Consider the following 20378-nt stretch of genomic DNA (forward strand, 5'->3'; position numbering starts at 1 on the left):
TTTTTTATCTGTTATTTTTAATTAAGAATTATCAAAATATGGCCAAAATATTGGGGGTGTAACTAATGCGCGTCTGCAGCTCACTTCAATAGGGTTTCTAGCTTCTACGGCAGTTCATTTTTCTCTCGCCGGCTGCGAAGAAAAGCTACAGGGAAGGTTCACCAGCCGCGCGACGCCGCTTCTGCAGAGATCATAGCACATCCTTAATAGTGCATTTAATTTTCATTCGATTTTTGAATCTGGTAAGTGATTAATTGTATTGGTTTTCAGGATTTCGTTTCGGCTGATATTTTCTTCAGGTGAAGCATCAGCAATTCTACCGTGTGTGATTTCTCTGCACCTTATTCTTCGTTGTTTTTTCGATTTGAGCTTTAGGTGTATTTGTAATTACTAATTTTGGTTAACCATATTCTTATTGCCGTGGATTTGCTATGTTTTTACAGCTTTCCAGGCTCGGCGATCTCAACTAAGAGTCCTTCAAAGTTCAAGGTTCGGAATTAAATATACGGCCGATCTATGATTTTATGATGTTATGCTTAATTTATTCACTATTTGTGTTGTAAATAAAACAGCAACTATTGGTGGTTTTGCCTCTATGGCGTTTTGAGTCTTCTTTGAGCGATTCTAGATTTGTAAAGTGATGAATATACTCAGGGATCCCGTTGCCTTATGTGAACAGGTCCATAATAAATTTCAGGCGTAAGAAAATGGCTTAAGAAAAATTATACCCTGCTTTTGTCTATGCATTGATTCTTCCTTGGCAATTCACTTCTTTTGTGCTGCCTTTGTTTGCCTTTCTAATTTCTTGTATGATAATTACATTTTTTCTCAATGGCTGTTTGCTCTGACTTCTGCTAGATTTAAATTGGGTGAAATTGATAGTTGGTGCAAGAGAGAATCATTGAATAACATTCACTATTGCCTGATAAATAAATATATGAAATATTAAATTCTTTATTTTTCCTAAGGAGAACTTTTGTTAAGTTGTGTTTTGGTTTTTTCATTGCATTGATTATAAGGGGATTGTTGAGTTGTGTTTTTGGTTTTTTCATTGAATAGATTTCACTTTGGGAGTTCCACTTTTATCATTCCTTTGCGACATCAATTCAATATCATTTTGCACATTGTATCATTCTCAGAACACATGTGTTGTATACCAACCAGTTTCTCGGATTTGTTCCCATGTGCTACACTCTCGATTAACCGCTGTTAACTGAAGTAGGTTGCTAGATGGATTGGCAAGGGCAGAAGTTGGCAGAGCAGTTGATGCAACTGATGTTGGTGTCGTTTGCAGTAGTTGCATTTGTCACAGGATATGTTTTGGGGTCATTTCAGATCATGCTGCTAATCTATGCTGCTGGGGTTGTGCTAACTTCACTCATAACCATTCCCAATTGGCCCTTCTTCAACCGGCACCCTCTCAACTGGTTGGAACCGCTCGAGGCTGACAGGCATCCGAAGCCCGAGCCAGCTAGCTCTGTCCCCAAGAAGAAATCGTCTCACAAAAAGGCATATTGAATGAACATGTGACAAGGGTGTGAACCTCACAAAGTATAAGGTGACTTGTTTTCATATTGTGCCTTGAGGATTGATTAAACATGGAATTTAATGGACTCAGAAGAATGGTGTGAACCTCACCAGATTTAAGACACATTATTTTCATAGTGCCCCTTGAGGATTGATGAAACATTGTCTCGTCTTCTGCATATAGTTTGAGTGCAAATAGTCGGTAATCCATAAAATGTTCTCACTCACCTCCCATAAGACTATTTGACTGCTTGAACAAGCACACACTCAAAGATGGAAGATTTAGCTAAGCAATTTACGATCTGCAGAACTTAATAATAATGATAATTATGATACAAGAAATAACACATTTTGCATCGATTTAATCTTCAATTCTTCTAGATTTTATGGGACCAAAAAAAAAATCTAAGAAAAGCCCAAATCTAGTGGGCCAGTCCCATAAATTACTAATACACCAACTAACTAGCCCAATATTTTTTTCCCCAAGAATAAATGAAGACAGATTTAAGGTTGAACTTGAACATTAGTCTTGCATGATATACTTTATAGTATTACTGAAATGATCAAGAATGCAATAGAAAAGGCTTAAGCAGAAGAATGTCTGCTGACATTAGCATAACATAACATAACATGGTCAGCCAGTAGTGTCATGTGAGGCTGTCTGTTCTTCTGCACAAATTATGTCAGTTCTGATTGCTATTTTCTTCTACTGATGCTGATGATAGTACTAAACAATACCATTTAATTAGTCAGAAACTGTGCTTAATCGGTGATAATTAATGCTAATAATATGGACTGATTTCCAGTCCCATCATGGAGCTCTGAAATTACTAATTTCATATATATATTAACTACAGCATATGGGGCGAGGAAATTAAAGAGGGGAAAAAAGTGGTTGTGGATTACAAGGGAATTGATTAATACACCTTTTTGGTAAATAGGCTTCTGATATTGAGTAAATTGCTGCTACGTGTCGCGTCGGCGCCACCGTGGGTTGCGGCGGGGGCGCCGTTGCCGGTGGTGGTGTGCTCGTCGCTTCTACAACTCAAGTGATGCCGATAGCCAATGCACGTCGGGACATTTAAGGTGAATGCCTTGACTTTCGACGCACCGAGGGCGGCGGGGATTTTCCGGCGGTGGTGGTTGTTTGTGGCGCTATCTGCGGTCTCCGGTTTGCGGTTATTTCCGCCGTCGCTGCGGCGGACCTGCCAAACAGGACTGCTTCTTCCCACGGGAACGCCGCCGCCGCCGCCTCTGCGGGGACTGTTCGGCCACTTCCTCGACTTTGACTCGCCGGCGGAGTTGCTCCTCGAACATGGAGCGCTACTCACCTTCCGAGTCGCCGCTGATGACCGCGGCCTAGCTCCTCCGTTTCCGGCGGATCTACTCCGCCGGAACGGCCATATGTTGATATTAAGCTCCGCCGCGCTCACTCCACTACCTCCGCTGCTATTCTTCTTCTCTCTCCTCTTTCCTTTAGCAAAAACACTAACCTCCTTCGCTTTACTACTATGTTCATCTCCATTAACCTCCGCGCTTAACTTCTTCTTAAAAATATCTCTCCACCGCTTCGACGAAGTGAACGCAGAACTCGCCGACAGTTGCGCCGATTCAGCAGCCGAAGAAGATTCAGGCTCAGAGATCAACCGATCGAACCCCGATCCGTCACCATCTCCCGCCGTCGGAGTCGGAATGTCGTCGGAGAGGCGGAGATCCTGCAACGGTAGAAGAACGCCGTCGGAAAACAACTCGTCAGCCGATAGGAGATTCGGCGGCGGAAAGGAGGGGTTCCGAACCATCCAAAACTCGAATTCCGGCGAATTTGAATCTCCGCTCCTCCTCCTCCCGCTGCCGGACGGTGTCAGAATCTGCGGGAGACTCTCCGGCGCCTCCATTTCCTTCAAAAATATTATCTTCCACAATTCTAGGGTTTCGAATTCACAGTTGAGTTGGGAAAATCAGAACTCTGTTTGGAAGGGGGAAGAAGAACGAAGATCCTACTAAAGTGGGAATCCTCTTTTACTTCGTTGTTAATGAAGACTGGCGTGTGCTATATCAGCCGTCCGATGGCTTAGAGATTGGACGGTTCAGATTACATTTCCTGCTTCTGCTACGCATTTATAGCGCACTGCCCACATGACATACTTTTACACTAAATAAACACGACAATTTATAATAAATAAAAATATCATAATAATATAGAACAGAAAAAAGTAGTACTACAAAATCTGGATAATTAAATTGTTGTTGAGTTATTTACTAAAAATAATAGTAATATATTATTATTAACCAGTAATAGAGGCTAATTGATTATACTTTCTTTATGTTTAAAAGGGTAACACATTTGAGTAAATCCAGACAAAGATTCGTCCTTCTCTAATTCATGAAATTAAAATAGTGTATTGAAAAGTAAAAGTTACATCATCTTACAATTTTTAAAATAAACACATAATCCACTGTTAAAATGGATACACTTTCAACAAAGTCTAATGTACTAGATTTTATTGTCTTTAATGGAATTGTATTGTCGCCTTTTGATAATCTTAATTAGTATTTAATTTGAATTTTCAATTAATATTAATGTTGATTTTTATTATATACATTTATATTAGATTTTTTTAAGAGAATAGTAGGGAAATTTTATCTAAAAATGATGCATTAAAAAAAGGAATTATCAAACTACCTAAAGAATAGGTCACAAAAAGTGGTTGGAAATATCATCATGCTTTTAATCAACCACTGGCTCTCTCTATTATTGGAATTTTATATCGCCTTTATTGAGCCACTGTTAATTTTCTCCAGAAGCAATAAAGAGGTAGGCTCTGAATTAATTGCACAATCAGCCATATAAATTTTAATAAATCAAATGCTTGGTTAGGTTGCATTTACTTGAATACTATTAGATGAATTTACAACTCAATTATTTAACAAATAAAATATTTGTATTGAAATGTAAGATTCAAATAAAAATGCAAAATGCATTTACCCATAATCTATAATTATGTCAGACAAAAAATAAAAATAAAAAAATCAGATAATTAAATTTACCCTCAGGGAATCATTTGGAAGTACTATTCCTTCCTAAAAATAAACGAATCAACAGTAGTGTTGGCAGCAAAAACACTATAGAGAGCCCGACAGAAGGTATTGAACGTCAATAATGCAATCATTTTTCGATGCCTAAAATATAATAAAACTAATATAAAAAAGGGGGACAAAAGGATTAAATTGATCCATTCATTTTCTTTTTATATTTATAAAAAATCTAAAGGGGTGGAGTGAGATAGGTTAGGTATATTCCAAGGAAGTTTGTGTGGGGGTCAAAAAAACCCTCCAAAAGATGCTATATTAATGAATGTACTACTTACTATCTACTAAAAATAAATGAAAAATAATTAGTGGACGATAACACTGTTCACCAAGATCATCATCTATCCTAAAGAACAGGGGATGAAGAAGAAAGAAGAATATATAGATAATGATAATAATGAATCTAATCATGGAAAATAATGGAGAATGTGGTGAGCAGTCAGTGAGTAAAAGGTTGATGTAAAATGTAATTATTATGATGATGAAGATGGGTTAGCAACTAAGTAATAATCTCATATTCCCATGTGATTGAAGGACCTACGCACAGGAAAACTTGAGGGAAAAGTCCAAATAAGAACAAACAGAAGAAGAAGCAATTTTAAGAAATAAAGAAAGAAACCATATGAAATGATAAGCCATAGTCTATAGATCCATCCGTGCAATGCTCTGGAAACTCCAAATACAAAAGAAGACAATGGAAAGCTGACAATCACAACCACACATATACATACTACAGTTTTATTGACTTTTTAAAAAATGTGAGGTTTGATTCACACCCACAAAAGTGTGTAGAGAGACTGATCTGATCAGACTTCAGACCAGCCTTTCACAGAGCATCGGACACAATAATTGATAATTACAATGCACAATTATTGGTTGATAGAGAATGATGCATGCATACATATATATATATATATATGCATACATACACACATGCCTACATTGTCAACTTCAATATGCTTCTTGCCCCACTTTTATTTAATTATTATTATAAGACAAAGAGGAAACTCCAACTACATGCATACATGCCTGTGTGTGTGTGTTTTTAAAATGAAGTCAAAACAACAGGTTGGAGCTATAAATGGGATTTGATTCTTGCACTGTTGTGGGTATATTTGCTATCTACTCTATAAAAAGGATGACAATGAGGTGAATTATTGACAGCAAGGCAGGCAAAACTAAGTCTATAGATATTGGTGCTGAGCAAGAATATGAGCACATCATCTTTATTCTCTAATATCACCAAAGTCAAATTGCAATATCAGTATATACATGTGTAACTGATATCAACTTTGTGCATGAAGATCTGTGAGTTTGGGATCCAGGTTGTCTAACATGCTCCATTTCCTAAGCACTTATGATGTGATGCATACCAACCAATGCCTATACATATTTAATAAGGAGACATCCAAATTGCTCCTTTCCCTGCTTTACTACTTGATTGGGGAACTGTGCTCACATGCTAAAAGGGCAGCTTATGATGGAGATGTTGATATCTATCCTAGTCTGATTCTCCCTACCTTGGGATTCTATGTTCAAATAAAATTGTTTTCTAGGTCAAACTCTAAAAGATGGAAGATTGTGATTTAAAATGACACTTCCATCGAAAATTTCTTTGAAAAAGTAAATTATAGTGATAGATGATTTCACAATTCAAAGTTGATTTTCTGAAATTGCACCAAGAGTTCAAACACGTTAATAAATTTTATAAGTTTAAAGGTCAGAAACAAACATAAAGAATTCTAAACCAACTAGTCCACCAAAGGGATGGAAACAACTCAAGATAGGTAACAATGGGTGCTCGCGGACGACAAAACTCAAACAGTGTGTCACGCAATCGCAAAGGATAATGAACAGAATGCTCACATTCAGATTTGAGCTCCGAGTTCCAGCAGCAAAGTATGGTTAACCTTGTCAGACGCAGGGCCGACAAACTGAATGGGACCTGCAATGTTTGGATAGATAATGACGCAGAATTGATATAGAAGGAAGAATAGTAGAACACAACACCAAAGAGCATGCTAACTGGTGGAGCTTCAGAATACTGGTTTGTGGTGATGAAAGAAGCGGAGAAAGATATTCAATCGAAACAAGGGAACCACAGAATGGCTTGATTCAGTTGGCGATATTAAATGCATACCAGGACTCAGATAGCGGTTTTTAAGGGCCCACTCTTCCCGCATAGATGCAAATTTCTTGAATGGGGCACCTGAAAAATTCTCCACAATTCAGATATATTCAATAGAGGATGGTGTGAGATTAAGCTGAGTACAGATACAGGTTGGCTTACCGTCCAGCTCAACCATGGCTTTCTTTATCACAGGTTTGAATTTGCCTACAAACAAAACCTAGTCTTAAAGAGGGGACTATGATAAACTAAGAGAAATGGACAACAATAGATTATTTGCCGTTAAAAATTTGCCTGGAGATTAGCACAGGAAAAATATTACTATATATAAACTAAATAAAACCATACAAAAGCCTAGAAATGAACCAAGAGAGTTTTCCATGTAACCACAATCTAAGATGAATTATCCTTATTAAAAATCTTAGCATTATGAAATCATAGTAATGAGATAAAGAATGCCATACCATGTCTTCTTTCAACATCCATTAGGGAGGTCAATGCAGTTCCACCAAGAGTCCATTCACCCACTGGGGCTGCTAAGTTTCCTACCTGTAAATTAAAAAGGAGATGTAAGAAGACTTGTGTAAAACAGCTATGAAAATGTACACATAGACTGCACAACCGAGGATATCAATCCTGTTTTCCCACTGTGAAGCAGTGCCCCGGCAGCATATCCCAAAGCATAGCAATACGTAGCATCAAAATTAGATGGCAGCCCACATCTTCCCTCATATCTGGGAGGTAAAAGTCAAGAAGAGATGTAAGGTATTATCGATTCAAACACATCAACTAAAAAATTGACCACCACAAGTTGAGGGAGGGGAGGCATGTGAAGTACCCGAAAAAATGAGATTGCCCTTTGAATTGACCATTGTATGCATTCGCTTGCTTCCTAGCATCCAATTCAGTTTCAACCATTTGAATAAGCATCTTCTCAGTTTCAATTTTCGCAACCTGCATGAAAGTAAATAATCAGATATAGCTTCACTGCAAGGCACAAATAAGGATCTAGAAACAAAAGCAAGACAAGCGTCACATACCTGAACATTTCCATGTGGATCTCTCTCAAGCATCAACTGATCTTGAATTGCTGGGGGTAGGAAATCAAAAAGCTGAAGAGATTGTGGGGTGAGCTTCTTTTTCCAAACCCCAGCTTCATCCACAACATCGTGGGCCAATATTTCATTCAGTTCAGAGATGAGCTGCTGAACCTGCAGTCAAGTGACAATTAGTAAACTCTTAATCATCAAAGAGAAGAAAGATTCATAAAAGGCAACATGACCAAGTAACCCACAAACAATTAATACTGCTTAGACCATTGTGGGAAGACAGTTGAGCATAATATCAACAAAACAGTTTCACAAACATGGTTTACCTCTGGAATGAAATCTATTAGTCCTTCGGGTATGAGGATAACACCATAGTTGTATCCAAGTTCTGCACGTTTGCAGACTACATCAGCAATGTAGTCTGTAACATTTTTAAGGGTCTGCTTCTTTTCAGCAACCTGCAGCAAGATATAAGTTTCAATATGTTGACCCAAACATAAGCTTCATACGCATACAGCATACATAGTGCTAGTGCTTCCAACATATACTGGCAGCATAAGTCATGCATCACAGTAGTACGTAGAATTATTTTACCAGCAAACTCCAAATTACCAATAAGATGAACAGCTTACACATCATATCTTCTCCCTCTATACATCAGAAACAAGAGGGAAATAAGGGAGAGAGAGAGAGAGAAAGCAAATAGGACACCAATAATATTCCTTTCAGTCTCCCTAAACATCTTTCCTAACAACTTTCTTGATTAATAAATCGGGATCCCATCTCAATTACCAAAAAATCAATTATATAAGTCAGCAATGAGGTTCCAATTTGATATGATTATGGACCAGAGGTCCAATTTTCAAATTGTGTTTCTCACTGAGACCATTAAGAACCTTCTCACTTCATCCTCAGAGTCTATCATGTAACATCAAAGTGTATAGCGGGGCTGAATTTGCTAGAAAATCAATATACGTTACAAATAGATACGAAGGAACAAGGTACCTCTTCTCCAATTAGAGTGATATTAGGGTGTGTTTGCAAAGCACACTCCAATGTTATGTGAGAAGCAGCACGCCCCATAAGCCTAACAACTGCACATATAGAGAAGCTTAAGAGCCTTTCATAGCATGCATGTGAAAAGAAAACTACAATAATCCCCTCAGCTATAAAATCTAAGGCGGAAGCCAATGTTTCAGGCAAGAAGAAATGTTCACTTGGCTCGGGAACAGATGAAAAGAAAGAATAAAAAACCATATGTAACTGAAAAGAGAAACCATCAGCATGGTAACCAAATTCTGGGTGAGGTCAGCATAGAGCAAGCATTACAATCAGAGTAAGAAAAAATAAATAAAAATCATCAGAAAACTGATAGAATTATTAAGAAAAAGAATTCAGAAACTTGCTTTCTAAATATAATGACAACTTATAGTGACAAACAGCACAATTCCAAATAGGGTATAAAATGGACATTTCGATGACTCAGGAATCAAACATTTGATGAACTGCAAAAGTCAAGAAATTTCTGCGTAAATATTTGAAACTGTAGATGATCATTTCTTCAACAGAAAAACAGGTAAGGAGTTACTTCAAAAATTAGACCAGACACCAGAAATCCCTAAAGGATAATCAAAGGAATGCCCTAACTTACACCCATATTCGCATAAGTGAAAGAAATAAAGAACGCACTTCATCCAAATGTAGCAAATGCAATTTCTTACAGTGATAGTATTTCCCTGTTGAACGGGCATCAATCATGACGTTACCAATCATTTCAGCATATATCTGCATAAAGGGATAAATACTTACCATTAGGTTTATTTTGTAATATCCTTTTTCTGATCATGGAACAGCATGAACAAAATCTAGACTTAAACAATGTGCTACGGGGATGCTTGAAGAATGTCATCACAGGGAAATGGATATTCACAATCAAATTTTAAAATGGCTGTACTGTTGAACATAATAAGGATTGGTTATGTACAATAAACCATGGATTCCAGTTGTCAATTTACCTTGCATGCCGTATCAAACCCAAAACTTGTGGGGACCTCCTTGCATTTTAAATCACCATCAATGGTTTTTGGGCATCCAATAACCTTGGTTTTCACGTTTTTGCTCCTGAAAATTCACATTGCACATAAAGTGGAAGGAGTTTTAAGTGAAATGTTCATACTTCATAACGGCTACCATGTGAGGAGAGAACCTCAAATATCACCTACCTAAAATTTTCAGCCAGAAGGCACGCGTTTGTGTTTGAATCATCTCCACCAATCACCACAAGTCCATCCAGATCAAGCTTCACTGCTGTTTCTTCAGCTTGCTTAAACTGTAACCAGAGAGTGCAGCTTCCATCAGCTTGAACATAAAGTCGAATTGGGGTACTGAACAAGTACAAATCAAATTAAAGCTGTACCTGTTCTGGAGTCTCAATTTTGTCCCTCCCACTGCAGATCATATCAAATCCACCCTGAAAGTTGTTCATAATGGATTATCGAATTGCACAGATATGACAACTATGCATATTTTAGGTGATTTCATATCTCATCAATAAAAGAATTAAATTCAATCAATTAACACACAATGTCAACGTAAGATGACCATATGTTTACATATCCAAGAGGAAGTACAGATATGAGCTATATCAATTATATGGAAAAAAAAAATGCATCAAGGTCCATAGATCTTGCCTGTATCAAACAAGATGCCACAACTTTAACAATAGTAATAACTCATCGACTGTCAATCAGTGGTCTCTAAAGACTGTTACTGATTACCCAGTATAAAACCGAGGTCGGGTAAATGATGTTACCTGATTTCTGTAAGGATAGATATACTCTGGTGTCAGTACTACATACTTGCACTTCATTATTCCAGCCGGTCCACCTCTAAATCCATACAAGGTGCTCCCTTTGCAACGAGACTGTAAATAATCTACAATTCACAGATGAATACTGATTAAACCAAACAAAAGATACATTCCAACACCCAATGACTGACAAAATTCAGCACTAACCAAAAATTCCAGAAATAACATTGTGCCCTCCTGGAGCTTGGCCTCCAGAGAGAACCACTCCAATCTTCAAGCTCTTATTTGGCAAATTCTCAGCAGGATCTCCAGCTACCAAGCTTGCGGATGGTTGTCCGAAGAGGCAAGGAAACAATTTTGCAATCTCATCTGCATGACAACCAACCACCAACGAATATCAAGCTATGTCAGTAATTGGTCAAATTGAAGTCAATATGTAAGCTACAATGAAATGAAAACTATTTCATTTATGAGAACAAATGAGTAAGATTCAAAAGACTCGGCATAGTTACGATGTTAATGCATATAAAAGTACATTAGCACCATTTTAGTCCCGTGAAAAGTTAACAATAGAGTCATTACATAAAAAATAAATAAAAAATAAAATTTGAACCGAAATGCTAAGTTTTAAATGAATTAATAACCATCTTATGATTCACAACATCAGTGAACCGTGCATAATTACTAGACTCCTTGATCCCTCTGAATATATGTATAAAGATTAATCACTTCGCACAAAAAGTGCAAGACAATATGTATGTATACAATTATTCTTCGTATAATTCAAAGGATCCAATCTCAAGCATCGAAACCATACAAACCATGATCTTTAAGCAACCTTTGAAAATTCAAGAAGCCATTAATCCTCACAACACGAATGGAGTTAGATTTCCAAAACAAAGCACTCTATTACCAACACTAGAGAAACATTATCAAAATCCAGATCCCACACAATGCCTCGACTCTTGAGTGAAAATAAATCCTCTCAAATTTTAGGGGAAAAAAGAAAAAAAAACACGAATAAGCTTGTACCTGGATGGCCGGCGGCGGAGCTAGTCGGGCCATCGACTACCTTAAATGAATCTCTGATTACGGTAGGTAAGGGGAGCGCATGATCCAAACGGCTGTTCTGCACTTCGCTGTAAACGGAGGCATATCGACCGGTGGACGGGGCCTTGGCGGCAGTATAATCGCCGTTGCCAATGAGCGCAGCAGCAGCAGCAACCGCCATATCAGAGAATAACAATGGTTCTCAAACGACTTGGGAGCGACCAAACCTAAGCACCAATCCTCAGATCTTCAGCCTCTTGACTGATATGACTGTACTTAGTCTTAGTGCTTGCCCATACGAGTTTTTATCTGCGTTTAAACGCAATTGACCTGCGAGGGCATTCGAACTGAACTGCTTTCCTTGGTTGCTCCGCAAAACTCAGGGCTAGTTTCGTAATTTCGTCCTACACGTGATAAAATTAGATTTATCTTATTTGGCAATTAGGGTTTCACACTGAATTGTCCGTCGATTTTCTTTTATTTTATTATTATTATTATATATTTTTTATTTTCTAGTTCGGTAATCAGTCAGCACAGTGTTGAATTTTTCCTTTTTCCCATTTCTGAAATTTTTGTTGCATTGTTTCCATCGGGGTTAGGGTAGGTGAATAATAGGAGGAAGTATATTCCAATATTCCTTCAAGTTCGAGTTTTTGGGCCTCGTGGTAGGTGAAAGATGGTTCAAACAGGCCTTTGGCCCAATATTAAATGGGCCTTGTGGGGGAATGAATAAATTTGAGCCCATTTAATTAGGTGTGGGCCAGTAGAAAATGTATTTCTTATTTCTCTCCTTAAAGCACAGGAGAAGCAGAAAATTATGAAAGTGACATAATTTGTTGTTTCTACATTATACTTTCTGCATCACTCCAATCCAAGATATTCGAAATTTCATGGAATTCCAAGTTCCAACATACTGTGAAATCCATTCTCCACTAATTTCAAGTGTAAATGGTTGCTGTGAAGACTGGATTCTTGCAAGAATTGTCTAGGGAATCAGAAGGGGGCTGGCTTTCTTGATGAGCACATATATGCTGCCACGATCATCTCTGGAAATCCTAAGATCATCATCTAGATATGTTGTAAGAAGCCATGACTCGTTGTTGAGGTTGGACATGGAGAACTTGAATGGGGATTGGCTAGAAATGGTCTTGGCCACAGAAGACGCCGTGCCGCCTACTGAACTCAGCAGACCTTTGACAGGTGCTAGATCAATATGTTGTCCCAAAAACTCCACATTTTCCGGCAATTCTATGGAGTCTGTCAGCTGGGGTGTTCCGATGACGCCTTCTTCGAACTTAATCTGCCATTCAGAATTAGAATCACAGTGCAGATGGATAATCAGCACATGCTGCCAATGTAGATCATAATGGAAGCAGAACAATTCTTGGTTTGAAGAAAGGGGAGTTTCTTTAAGGAAGATGGAGAGTACAAGAATTGAACCTGAACTCGTTTGGGACTTCGAACTTCAAATTTGGCATTTGTTGAAATCTCTGTGGATGCCAATGGTCCAACAAACACAACTGAGTTCTGGACAGTGAAATTCTGGGAGTCGATTGTCTGCGATATCTCCTCCACCTTTACCAATGGCAGAGCTTCCTCCCTTGAGAACAAGGGGAAGAAACCTGCCAAGGATGTGTACCTGAAACTCAACAGTTACTTGGTGAGGATTCTCAGTTCCAGTCATTCTTCCTATTTTGTGATGGTTGGCTGAAGTAACAACATAGATCAAATAGTAATGGTTTTGAAACCATGGATTGCAATCGAGATTGTTTCTATGTATTATGACCTGTCAAAATCCTCCTGTAGAAAGTGTTTCAAAACGGCTCTGGCCAATTCGTCTACTGCTAATAAATACCAACTCAATTTGAACAATACAAAACCCTAGATAATCGATATCCAAATACAATTGATATTAAAAGTTCATCCACCAATGCTTGTATGTAGTACGCATATGCATTGTCGATCTAGATTTTATTGCAGATGAAATTATCGTTTTGGTAAACTAGCTTAAATTGAATATTCAAATACTCGCATTCGCTATAAACAACACTCAGGAAAATGGCTATCAGTAAATTCCAGAAGTAGATAACTTACGCGAGAATCCATTTACCATTTAGCAGACTGAGAGCCTCGGTCGGAGCCGGAGTCGGATTTTTCGCCTCGAGGTGAGAGATCAACTCCACGATCTCCGCCCTGGTTTCACTACTGGCACACAATCCCCTGTTCGTTCCATAGAAAGAGTCAATCAGTTGCTTCTTCAAACTCTCGATTTCCGTCGAGTTATTGTCCTCAGGATCCACCTCATGAACCGTCACTCGTCGTACCACACCTCCATCCCAAGCACCTTCTTCCGCCGCCTGAACCGTAAATTCCCGATTCAACTTCATCGACTTTCTGGCAGAAAGAGCAGAAAATCCAATACGGCAGGCATTGCTTGCGATCAGTCCCGGATTCCGATGGGGTTGCTGAAGGATTTGGCAAGGCAGAAACGGATGAATCGACGGTATCGAAGACATTTTTCAGCAGAAGAAATGAAGCGAATGACGCCTTTGACTTCCCCTGATATGAATAAACGCCAAATATGACGGTGGATTTTGACAGGTGTAAATTGCGTTATACCAACTTTACCCTCACGCTCCCAGCAATGCTCTTCTCATTAACGCGGGTACTTTCGGAAATTCAACACCTTACCCGAATCTCAACAATCACATGCCGTATTAAAAAAAAAAAAAAAAAAATCGCCTTAATAACGTGAGTACTTCAAACTTAAATAATACGTATAGTTATTTTAAAAAATAATCTAGTAGGATTAAATTTTTAATTTTAATCAACATCATTACGTTTTATTAATAATCCAGTTAGTATTTGTATATTTCAATTTTGTTTCGATATTATGTTGTAAATTTTATAGTTGAAAAAGAAAAAAAGGAAAATGTCATACATTTATTCATAATATTTTTTATATTTAATGTTGGAAACTTTCGTTTGCAAATATATAATTAATGATGGTCATTTTTTAATCGTTCGAATTTTTAGGTGAGACAATCATTCTACATTGTACGTTTAAACTATTCCTTCGGTCTCATTGAAATATTATCATTTTACATTTTCGTCTGTTCCAAAACAAAGTTATGATTTTATAATTTAGTAATTGTATTACCTACTTAACATAATAAATAACCTTTCAACTTATAATATATTACACAAATGTTATTACTTTTATATTATAACATACTAATAGGGGTATTTTTATTTTTTTTACTACAATCCAATATAATATTGATATTAAAAAATTTACGTAAAAAAAACAAACACCACATTTCCAATGGGACGGATGAAGTATTAAATTCAATTACTATTTTCTAGCTTAATGTTTTAATAAACGAATATAAATACACCAAACTTCTTTTAGCTGAAAAGGGTTCACCTGCCACGTACGGTTCACCTAGTGTGATTTTGCCGTCATGCCTGATTTGCAGGGTATTAGGTTCCGCCAGATACATTCCTTGAGTTGGTTCATTTTGTGTTTTGAATTGATGATTTATTTTTTTTATATTAAATATAAATAATTATGTTGATAATTAGTAGATAAAATTTATATTATATATATATATTGTATTAATATGTTAATATATTTATCTTTTTTATAATATTTATAGGAAAATATCATTTAAAAATACAATGTGAACAAATTTTCTATTTTATTAATTTTTATTTTATATTATTGTTGAATTGAATTTTTCAACAAAATAAAAGTAAAAATTGAATACAACTTTAAACTTACTTTTGCGTTTGATACGATGGTCTCTAAACACCAGATTTAATTAACTAAATAAACAAGTAAAATTATGTCAAAAAAATAAAAGTGGTGATTTCAATAATTTAATTTTTTTAAATTGTAATGAGAATCCAAAGATGTCTTCTCTCACCATTGATGACTCATATACTTCATTTGTTTCTTATAAAGATTAACTTTTGTTTTTTACAGGTAAAAATTTTTACTCTTAATATTATATTGGATTGTAGTAAAAAAAAAAAACAAAAATACCTTTGGTGTAATATAAAAGTGGTGCCATTTATGTAATATTATCTCTGTCTCACGTACCGTGTATGCTACACTGTAGATACTGTATTTATGAGGGGTTTAATTAGTACATAATCAAGAATGCATTAGTGAAAATAATTATCTTATAATATAAATAATTATAAATTAAAATTAAGATAACTAATTAGTTTAATTAAAAAAATTTAAAAAATTTAAAATGAGATTAAAGTGTGTAATCATTTTTTAAAAAAATGTGACATGGTACGCGGGACATACAGAAACGGCAATGTTGATATGGTATGTAGGACGGAGGGAGTATATTGTAAATTTGAAGGGTATTTATTATATTAAATATATAGTACAATTAATAAATTAAAAAATAGTACATTGTTTTGAGAGGAAAATAGAAAATGAAACTTTGATCAACCATCTTGAAATAATCTGAAATTACTTGAATTCGGTCACTGCGGCCAAATATATCTCAGTAACAGCAATATGATATTCTTTCACTTTAATTACTCATACTTTATTCTAGGGTCAAAAATTGGGTTGATCAGTCACGAGCCGCCGTTACACTGAGCTTAGCCCTTAGTGGGCCCATCTAAATATTTCAAGTTTTGGGCTGAATCATAGATTTGAAAATTAGGGTTCAACAATTAGGCTATTATTTATTTATTTTTATTATATAAAATATATTCCATGATATATATGTTCATTTGAATTAAATATAAATTTTATTTAATACAATATTATATTAATTGATTGTGATATAAATAATATTTTGAAAAAAGATAAGAATAAATTAATGAAGTAAAATATTTTTTTTTAAAAAGAAAATTAAATATATAAATAGTTGTAGCATATTTATAAAGAGTATAATGTTATAAGAGTTTTATATTAAAATTAAAAATATATATATTTGTATGAACCGGCAATTAAAAAAAATAAAAAATAGGCATATATTTTATTTGAACTAAAAATATTACATCTAACCTATGTTTCATTACTATTTTAGAAAATCTAAATTGTGGACACACTTGCATCAAAGCGTTCTATATATATATATTTGGATTACGTGGGAATTCGCAGTAGCTATTCGAAAGTGTGCACTGGTAAATCTCCGGCTGAACTTAATACCCTGCAAATCAAATCCAAAAAAATCACACTAATGAACCTGAGGCGTCGGGGGTTTGATGTTGGTAATTATCAATAACAACTCTCAAGAATAATTCAACAAGAATAAAATACTATATATATATATATAATAAAATAAATTAAGATGGTGTCACGCGCAGAGACGTGGAAGCAAAACACCACCGCTATTGCCCGCAGTCCTGACGTAATTATTTAGACTGGATTAAATATTTAAATTCGAATTATATAGATATATTATATGTGCGAGATGTTTATGCAGTAACTATTACAATATTAAAGCCTGTTTTAATTTACAAATACATAGGGTGTGTTTGTTTGAAGGATTTTGAAGGATTTCTACTATTCATCCAAAATTTTTCCCCCAAAAACATCAAATCAAACACCTATTTTTCATTTTTTATATTATATTAAAAATCAATTTTACATTCAAAACATCACATCAAACCCTATTTATATCACATCATACAACTATTCAAATTCAAAATTTTTACTATTCAAATCCCAATCCAAAATCCAAACCCCCAAACAAACACACCCATAGTAAAAATTTTGAATTTGAACAGTTGTATGATGTGATATAAATAGGTGATGATGTGATGTTTTGAATGTAAAATTGATTTTTAGTATAATATAAAAAATGAAAAATAGGTGTTTGATTTGATGTTTTTGGGGGGAAAATTTTGGATGAATAGTAGAATTTTATCCAAATTCATCAAACGAACACACCCATATATGTATCATCCACTCCCTGTGGTCCCATGCAGATAGTTATTATTATCACTTATAGGCAGCCATTAAAATAAATTCGTTAGGTATTGAATCTCTTAAGTTTACGTATTAGTTGTATTTGAATCAATTAATCATACCATATTATTTTAACTGGTTGGTCTGAATTATTCTCTTCTCCTCTGTCAATCTCTAACCAAACTAAAGTCAAACACACAAATTGTGAGAAAATTACAGCCCTAAACAAATTAAAGGGACCAATTTTAATATGTGCATATATATATATATATGTATATATAAGTAGGAGAAACCCTTAAACACGAGTGTTGACAAATACATGGAGAGTAAGAAACAAGACAGAGTAGCCGTGCCCTAACACTAACTAGGAGACGACAATCACAAGATTTATAGAATTATAGAATCCTGATTGATTGTCTTTGTTTACGCAGCATATTTTGCTCATTTAATATTATTTATTTTTTAAAAAATATTACATTAAAATATATTTTTTTAATTTTTTTAAATTTCCAAAAAACTTAAAAAAAAAAAAAAAAAAAAAAAAAAAAACGGTCTAAACAAATGTAAACTCTCTCGTCGTCCTCGTCCACATGGTGCCATGGATCTCGATTGCAGCGCCTGCTGACCTGACGACCTGACCTTTTGACTTATATTTATGGCCTGCCCTTGCCGGCGATATTTGCAAGAAATCGGACGGACCAATTAATTATGCTAAAATACTCCAATATCACAGTTACCCTCAGGACATCATTATATTAATTCATATTATTCATTCGTCTCCTGGGGAAAGAAATATTATTTTTTGTTAAAAACAATAAAAAGGGTTCTCTCCCTCCGATCATCTCGTACATTCTCATCCCCCGTTCCACTTTCCACTTGTTCTATTTTGTCCCATATCCTTTTTCTCAGCTTGGTTTGTTTCTTGTCTGATATTCCTATTCCTAATTCCATTATTAATACAGCCGCTCCATGGCTGTCTTTTTATGGCAATCATGAGATGGGGCTGGGATTAGGTCTCCTTTGATTTGGTTCTAGAATTAGAACTGTTCGTGGGGTCGTTTTCTCGGCTGTGGCGGTGGCGAGGCTGAATTTTCTCTTGCAATAACATCAGGGACTTTGATGCGATTCACGTGATTTGGACTGGACATACTGCCTCCTCTGGCCCATTTCTATCTTCTTTCTGTACGTATGTGTGTGTGTAAATTAGATTCACCATATTCTTTTGTTTCCATTTATTGTTGTTGCTATATAATTGTGTGGTTGGATTTCTTCATCTTGAGATGGGTCAAATTGGTGAAATGTTGGGGTTGCAATTGCAGAGGGGCACGGCGACGACGTTCGTGGAGCTCCTGCGGGACAGGATGGACGGCCTGGATCGCGCCGAGAGAAGGCCGACCTTGAAGGAACGGCTGGGATTGAAGGGATTAGGCTGTTGTGGAGCCACCTGGGGGTCCGGGCCCACTACCATGAGCGTGCGGGACGACGACGGCGACGACGCCGCCGCGCTGAGTCCCGAAATTGATATGGTCGCCGACGCGGCCGAGGATGCGGTGGAGATCGACCCTCCGCCGCCCTGCGCGGGGATGAATTTGGCGGCGGCGCTGGCGGCGGAGCGGCAGCTGAGGGCGGCGCTGGAGTCGTCGGAGATGGGAGGGAGTCTTTTCCGGCTGGGGCGCAACGGCGGCGAGGGGAGGGGGATCACTCCGGTGGGGACCCCGGGACGCGTGTCGTTGATGAGATTGCTTGAGGAAACGGACGGCTGCGATGGAGAGATGAAGAAGAAAGAGGAAGAAAGGGATCAGTTCCGTTATACGTCGTACTACGAGGGCTGCGATTCGGTGTGCTGCGTCTGCATGGTAAGGAAAAAGGGCGCGGCTTTTATACCCTGTGGCCACACTTTCTGCCGGGCGTGCTCCCGGGAGCTCTGGCTGAGTCGGGGGTCCTGTCCCCTCTGCAACCGGCCCATCCTCGAAATCCTCGACATATACTAAACATAAATATAAACATTATTTGTAAATTTCGAACCCAATTAGAACCCAATCTGGGCTTTCCTGTGTAGCCCAGAAATTTATTTGTAAAAGCACCCGAGCCACTATTCAAAAATATCACCACACAATTTACAAATACGACACAGGACTATTTGCTGTCACAAAATTACACATCCAATAATGTCTACTTGCAAGAACACCAATTTGATAGTCATGAAATCGACACTCCACGTGTGGGATTCAGATTTTGGACCATTTCAACTTGGGACAAGAAATGCAACAGTAGACTGTCTGAAATCAGAAATTCTGGACTGACCCAGATGATCAAAAAGGCCCATACATCATTCTTGGCCATAGAATTAAATCAAGAAACTTAAAATCACTTCACCATACAACAATAACAATATTCAACAACTTATAATTATGGTCAACCTGTCCATCACAATGCAAAGCTTTACAAATGATGTAATAAGAGCTCTGGGTCGATGTCAATGTCTGCTTTTGTAGGTGGGGAAGATGTGTAATGAGAAGAACTGTATCTAGACATTAACAAAATGCACACCCCCATCCCCATCCCCATCCACGTCCCATTATTATACATTCCTTTGCTTTTGCTACTTTGATTTAAAGTCCGTTTTTCAGTCGGGTAATACTATCCTGTCTGTTCCTGCTCTCGCTTATCCATTCTATTATTTGACACATATCTATTCAGAAAATTTTTAAGTTCTACTTGCTGTCTAAATTAAGACAAGATTCACTCTTCCATGGTTGAGTCTATAAATTGGTTTGATTT

At 36.7% G+C, this 20378-nt stretch overlaps 5 protein-coding genes across 11 annotated transcripts; 2 read left to right on the plus strand and 3 right to left on the minus strand.

Annotated features, from left to right (window-relative positions):
• The first annotated feature begins 48 nt into the window (after positions 1 to 48).
• LOC127247225 (signal peptidase complex subunit 1-like) lies at positions 49 to 1687 on the plus strand. Of its 6 annotated transcripts, XM_051268990.1 has the most exons (4): positions 81 to 156; positions 271 to 323; positions 444 to 489; positions 1223 to 1687. In XM_051268990.1, exon 4 carries the CDS (start codon positions 1231 to 1233, stop codon positions 1516 to 1518), a length of 288 nt encoding a protein of 95 aa, XP_051124947.1. In that variant the 5' UTR covers positions 81 to 156; positions 271 to 323; positions 444 to 489; positions 1223 to 1230; the 3' UTR covers positions 1519 to 1687. The 6 variants fall into 6 exon arrangements, 5 of the variants coding, with proteins under 5 accessions (XP_051124945.1, XP_051124944.1, XP_051124946.1 ...); XR_007837856.1 differs by lacking the exon at positions 1223 to 1687 and adding an exon at positions 573 to 742 and having other exon boundaries at positions 49 to 323; XM_051268988.1 differs by having other exon boundaries at positions 57 to 325.
• A 502-nt stretch (positions 1688 to 2189) lies between these two features.
• LOC127247224 (uncharacterized) lies at positions 2190 to 3702 on the minus strand. The gene has a single exon (XM_051268985.1). The coding sequence runs from the start codon at positions 3420 to 3422 to the stop codon at positions 2445 to 2447; it is 978 nt and encodes a 325-aa protein (XP_051124942.1). The 5' UTR covers positions 3423 to 3702; the 3' UTR covers positions 2190 to 2444.
• A 2600-nt stretch (positions 3703 to 6302) lies between these two features.
• LOC127247223 (pyrophosphate--fructose 6-phosphate 1-phosphotransferase subunit beta) lies at positions 6303 to 11941 on the minus strand. The gene is made up of 16 exons (XM_051268984.1): positions 11636 to 11941; positions 10811 to 10972; positions 10607 to 10728; positions 10211 to 10264; positions 10017 to 10123; positions 9810 to 9915; positions 9516 to 9579; positions 8800 to 8888; positions 8121 to 8252; positions 7786 to 7956; positions 7584 to 7699; positions 7368 to 7479; positions 7210 to 7294; positions 6908 to 6952; positions 6758 to 6826; positions 6303 to 6562 (listed from the first exon to the last, which is right to left on the minus strand). The coding sequence occupies exons 1-16, from the start codon at positions 11832 to 11834 to the stop codon at positions 6486 to 6488; spliced, it is 1710 nt and encodes a 569-aa protein (XP_051124941.1). The 5' UTR covers positions 11835 to 11941; the 3' UTR covers positions 6303 to 6485.
• Positions 11942 to 12372: 431 nt separating this feature from the next.
• Positions 12373 to 14201, minus strand: LOC127247144 (plastid-lipid-associated protein, chloroplastic-like). The gene is made up of 3 exons (XM_051268878.1): positions 13748 to 14201; positions 13094 to 13292; positions 12373 to 12953 (listed from the first exon to the last, which is right to left on the minus strand). Exons 1-3 carry the CDS (start codon positions 14167 to 14169, stop codon positions 12639 to 12641), a joined length of 936 nt encoding a protein of 311 aa, XP_051124835.1. The 5' UTR covers positions 14170 to 14201; the 3' UTR covers positions 12373 to 12638.
• Positions 14202 to 18346: 4145 nt separating this feature from the next.
• On the plus strand, positions 18347 to 19804 carry LOC127247717 (uncharacterized). Of its 2 annotated transcripts, XM_051269691.1 has the most exons (2): positions 18347 to 18779; positions 18917 to 19801. In XM_051269691.1, the coding sequence occupies exon 2, from the start codon at positions 18959 to 18961 to the stop codon at positions 19586 to 19588; it is 630 nt and encodes a 209-aa protein (XP_051125648.1). In that variant the 5' UTR covers positions 18347 to 18779; positions 18917 to 18958; the 3' UTR covers positions 19589 to 19801. The 2 variants fall into 2 exon arrangements, with proteins under 2 accessions (XP_051125648.1, XP_051125647.1); XM_051269690.1 differs by lacking the exon at positions 18347 to 18779 and having other exon boundaries at positions 18791 to 19804.
• Positions 19805 to 20378: the final 574 nt, after the last annotated feature.

The sequence above is a fragment of the Andrographis paniculata genome, unplaced genomic scaffold (assembly GCF_009805555.1).
Source record: "Andrographis paniculata isolate CXL003 unplaced genomic scaffold, ASM980555v1 Contig32END, whole genome shotgun sequence".
In the NCBI taxonomy this organism is placed as follows: Eukaryota; Viridiplantae; Streptophyta; class Magnoliopsida; order Lamiales; family Acanthaceae; genus Andrographis; species Andrographis paniculata.

Excerpts from the sequence above, each read along its gene's own strand:
- LOC127247225 (XM_051268988.1), top strand. The coding sequence starts at position 1,231 with ATGGATTGGCAAGGGCAGAAGTTGGCAGAGCAGTTGATGCAACTGATG.
- LOC127247224 (XM_051268985.1), bottom strand. The coding sequence starts at position 3,422 with ATGGAGGCGCCGGAGAGTCTCCCGCAGATTCTGACACCGTCCGGCAGC.
- LOC127247223 (XM_051268984.1), bottom strand. The coding sequence starts at position 11,834 with ATGGCGGTTGCTGCTGCTGCTGCGCTCATTGGCAACGGCGATTATACT. Across the intron at positions 7,957-8,120 it reads TAATAGATTTCATTCCAGAG|GTTCAGCAGCTCATCTCTGA; the intron begins GTAAACCATGTT and ends ACTTGACTGCAG. Across the intron at positions 6,827-6,907 it reads AGCCATGGTTGAGCTGGACG|GTGCCCCATTCAAGAAATTT; the intron begins GTAAGCCAACCT and ends AGAATTTTTCAG.
- LOC127247144 (XM_051268878.1), bottom strand. The coding sequence starts at position 14,169 with ATGTCTTCGATACCGTCGATTCATCCGTTTCTGCCTTGCCAAATCCTT. Across the intron at positions 13,293-13,747 it reads AATGGTAAATGGATTCTCGC|GTACACATCCTTGGCAGGTT; the intron begins GTAAGTTATCTA and ends GTTGAGTTTCAG. Across the intron at positions 12,954-13,093 it reads GAAGTCCCAAACGAGTTCAG|ATTAAGTTCGAAGAAGGCGT; the intron begins GTTCAATTCTTG and ends TCTGAATGGCAG.
- LOC127247717 (XM_051269690.1), top strand. The coding sequence starts at position 18,878 with ATGGGTCAAATTGGTGAAATGTTGGGGTTGCAATTGCAGAGGGGCACG.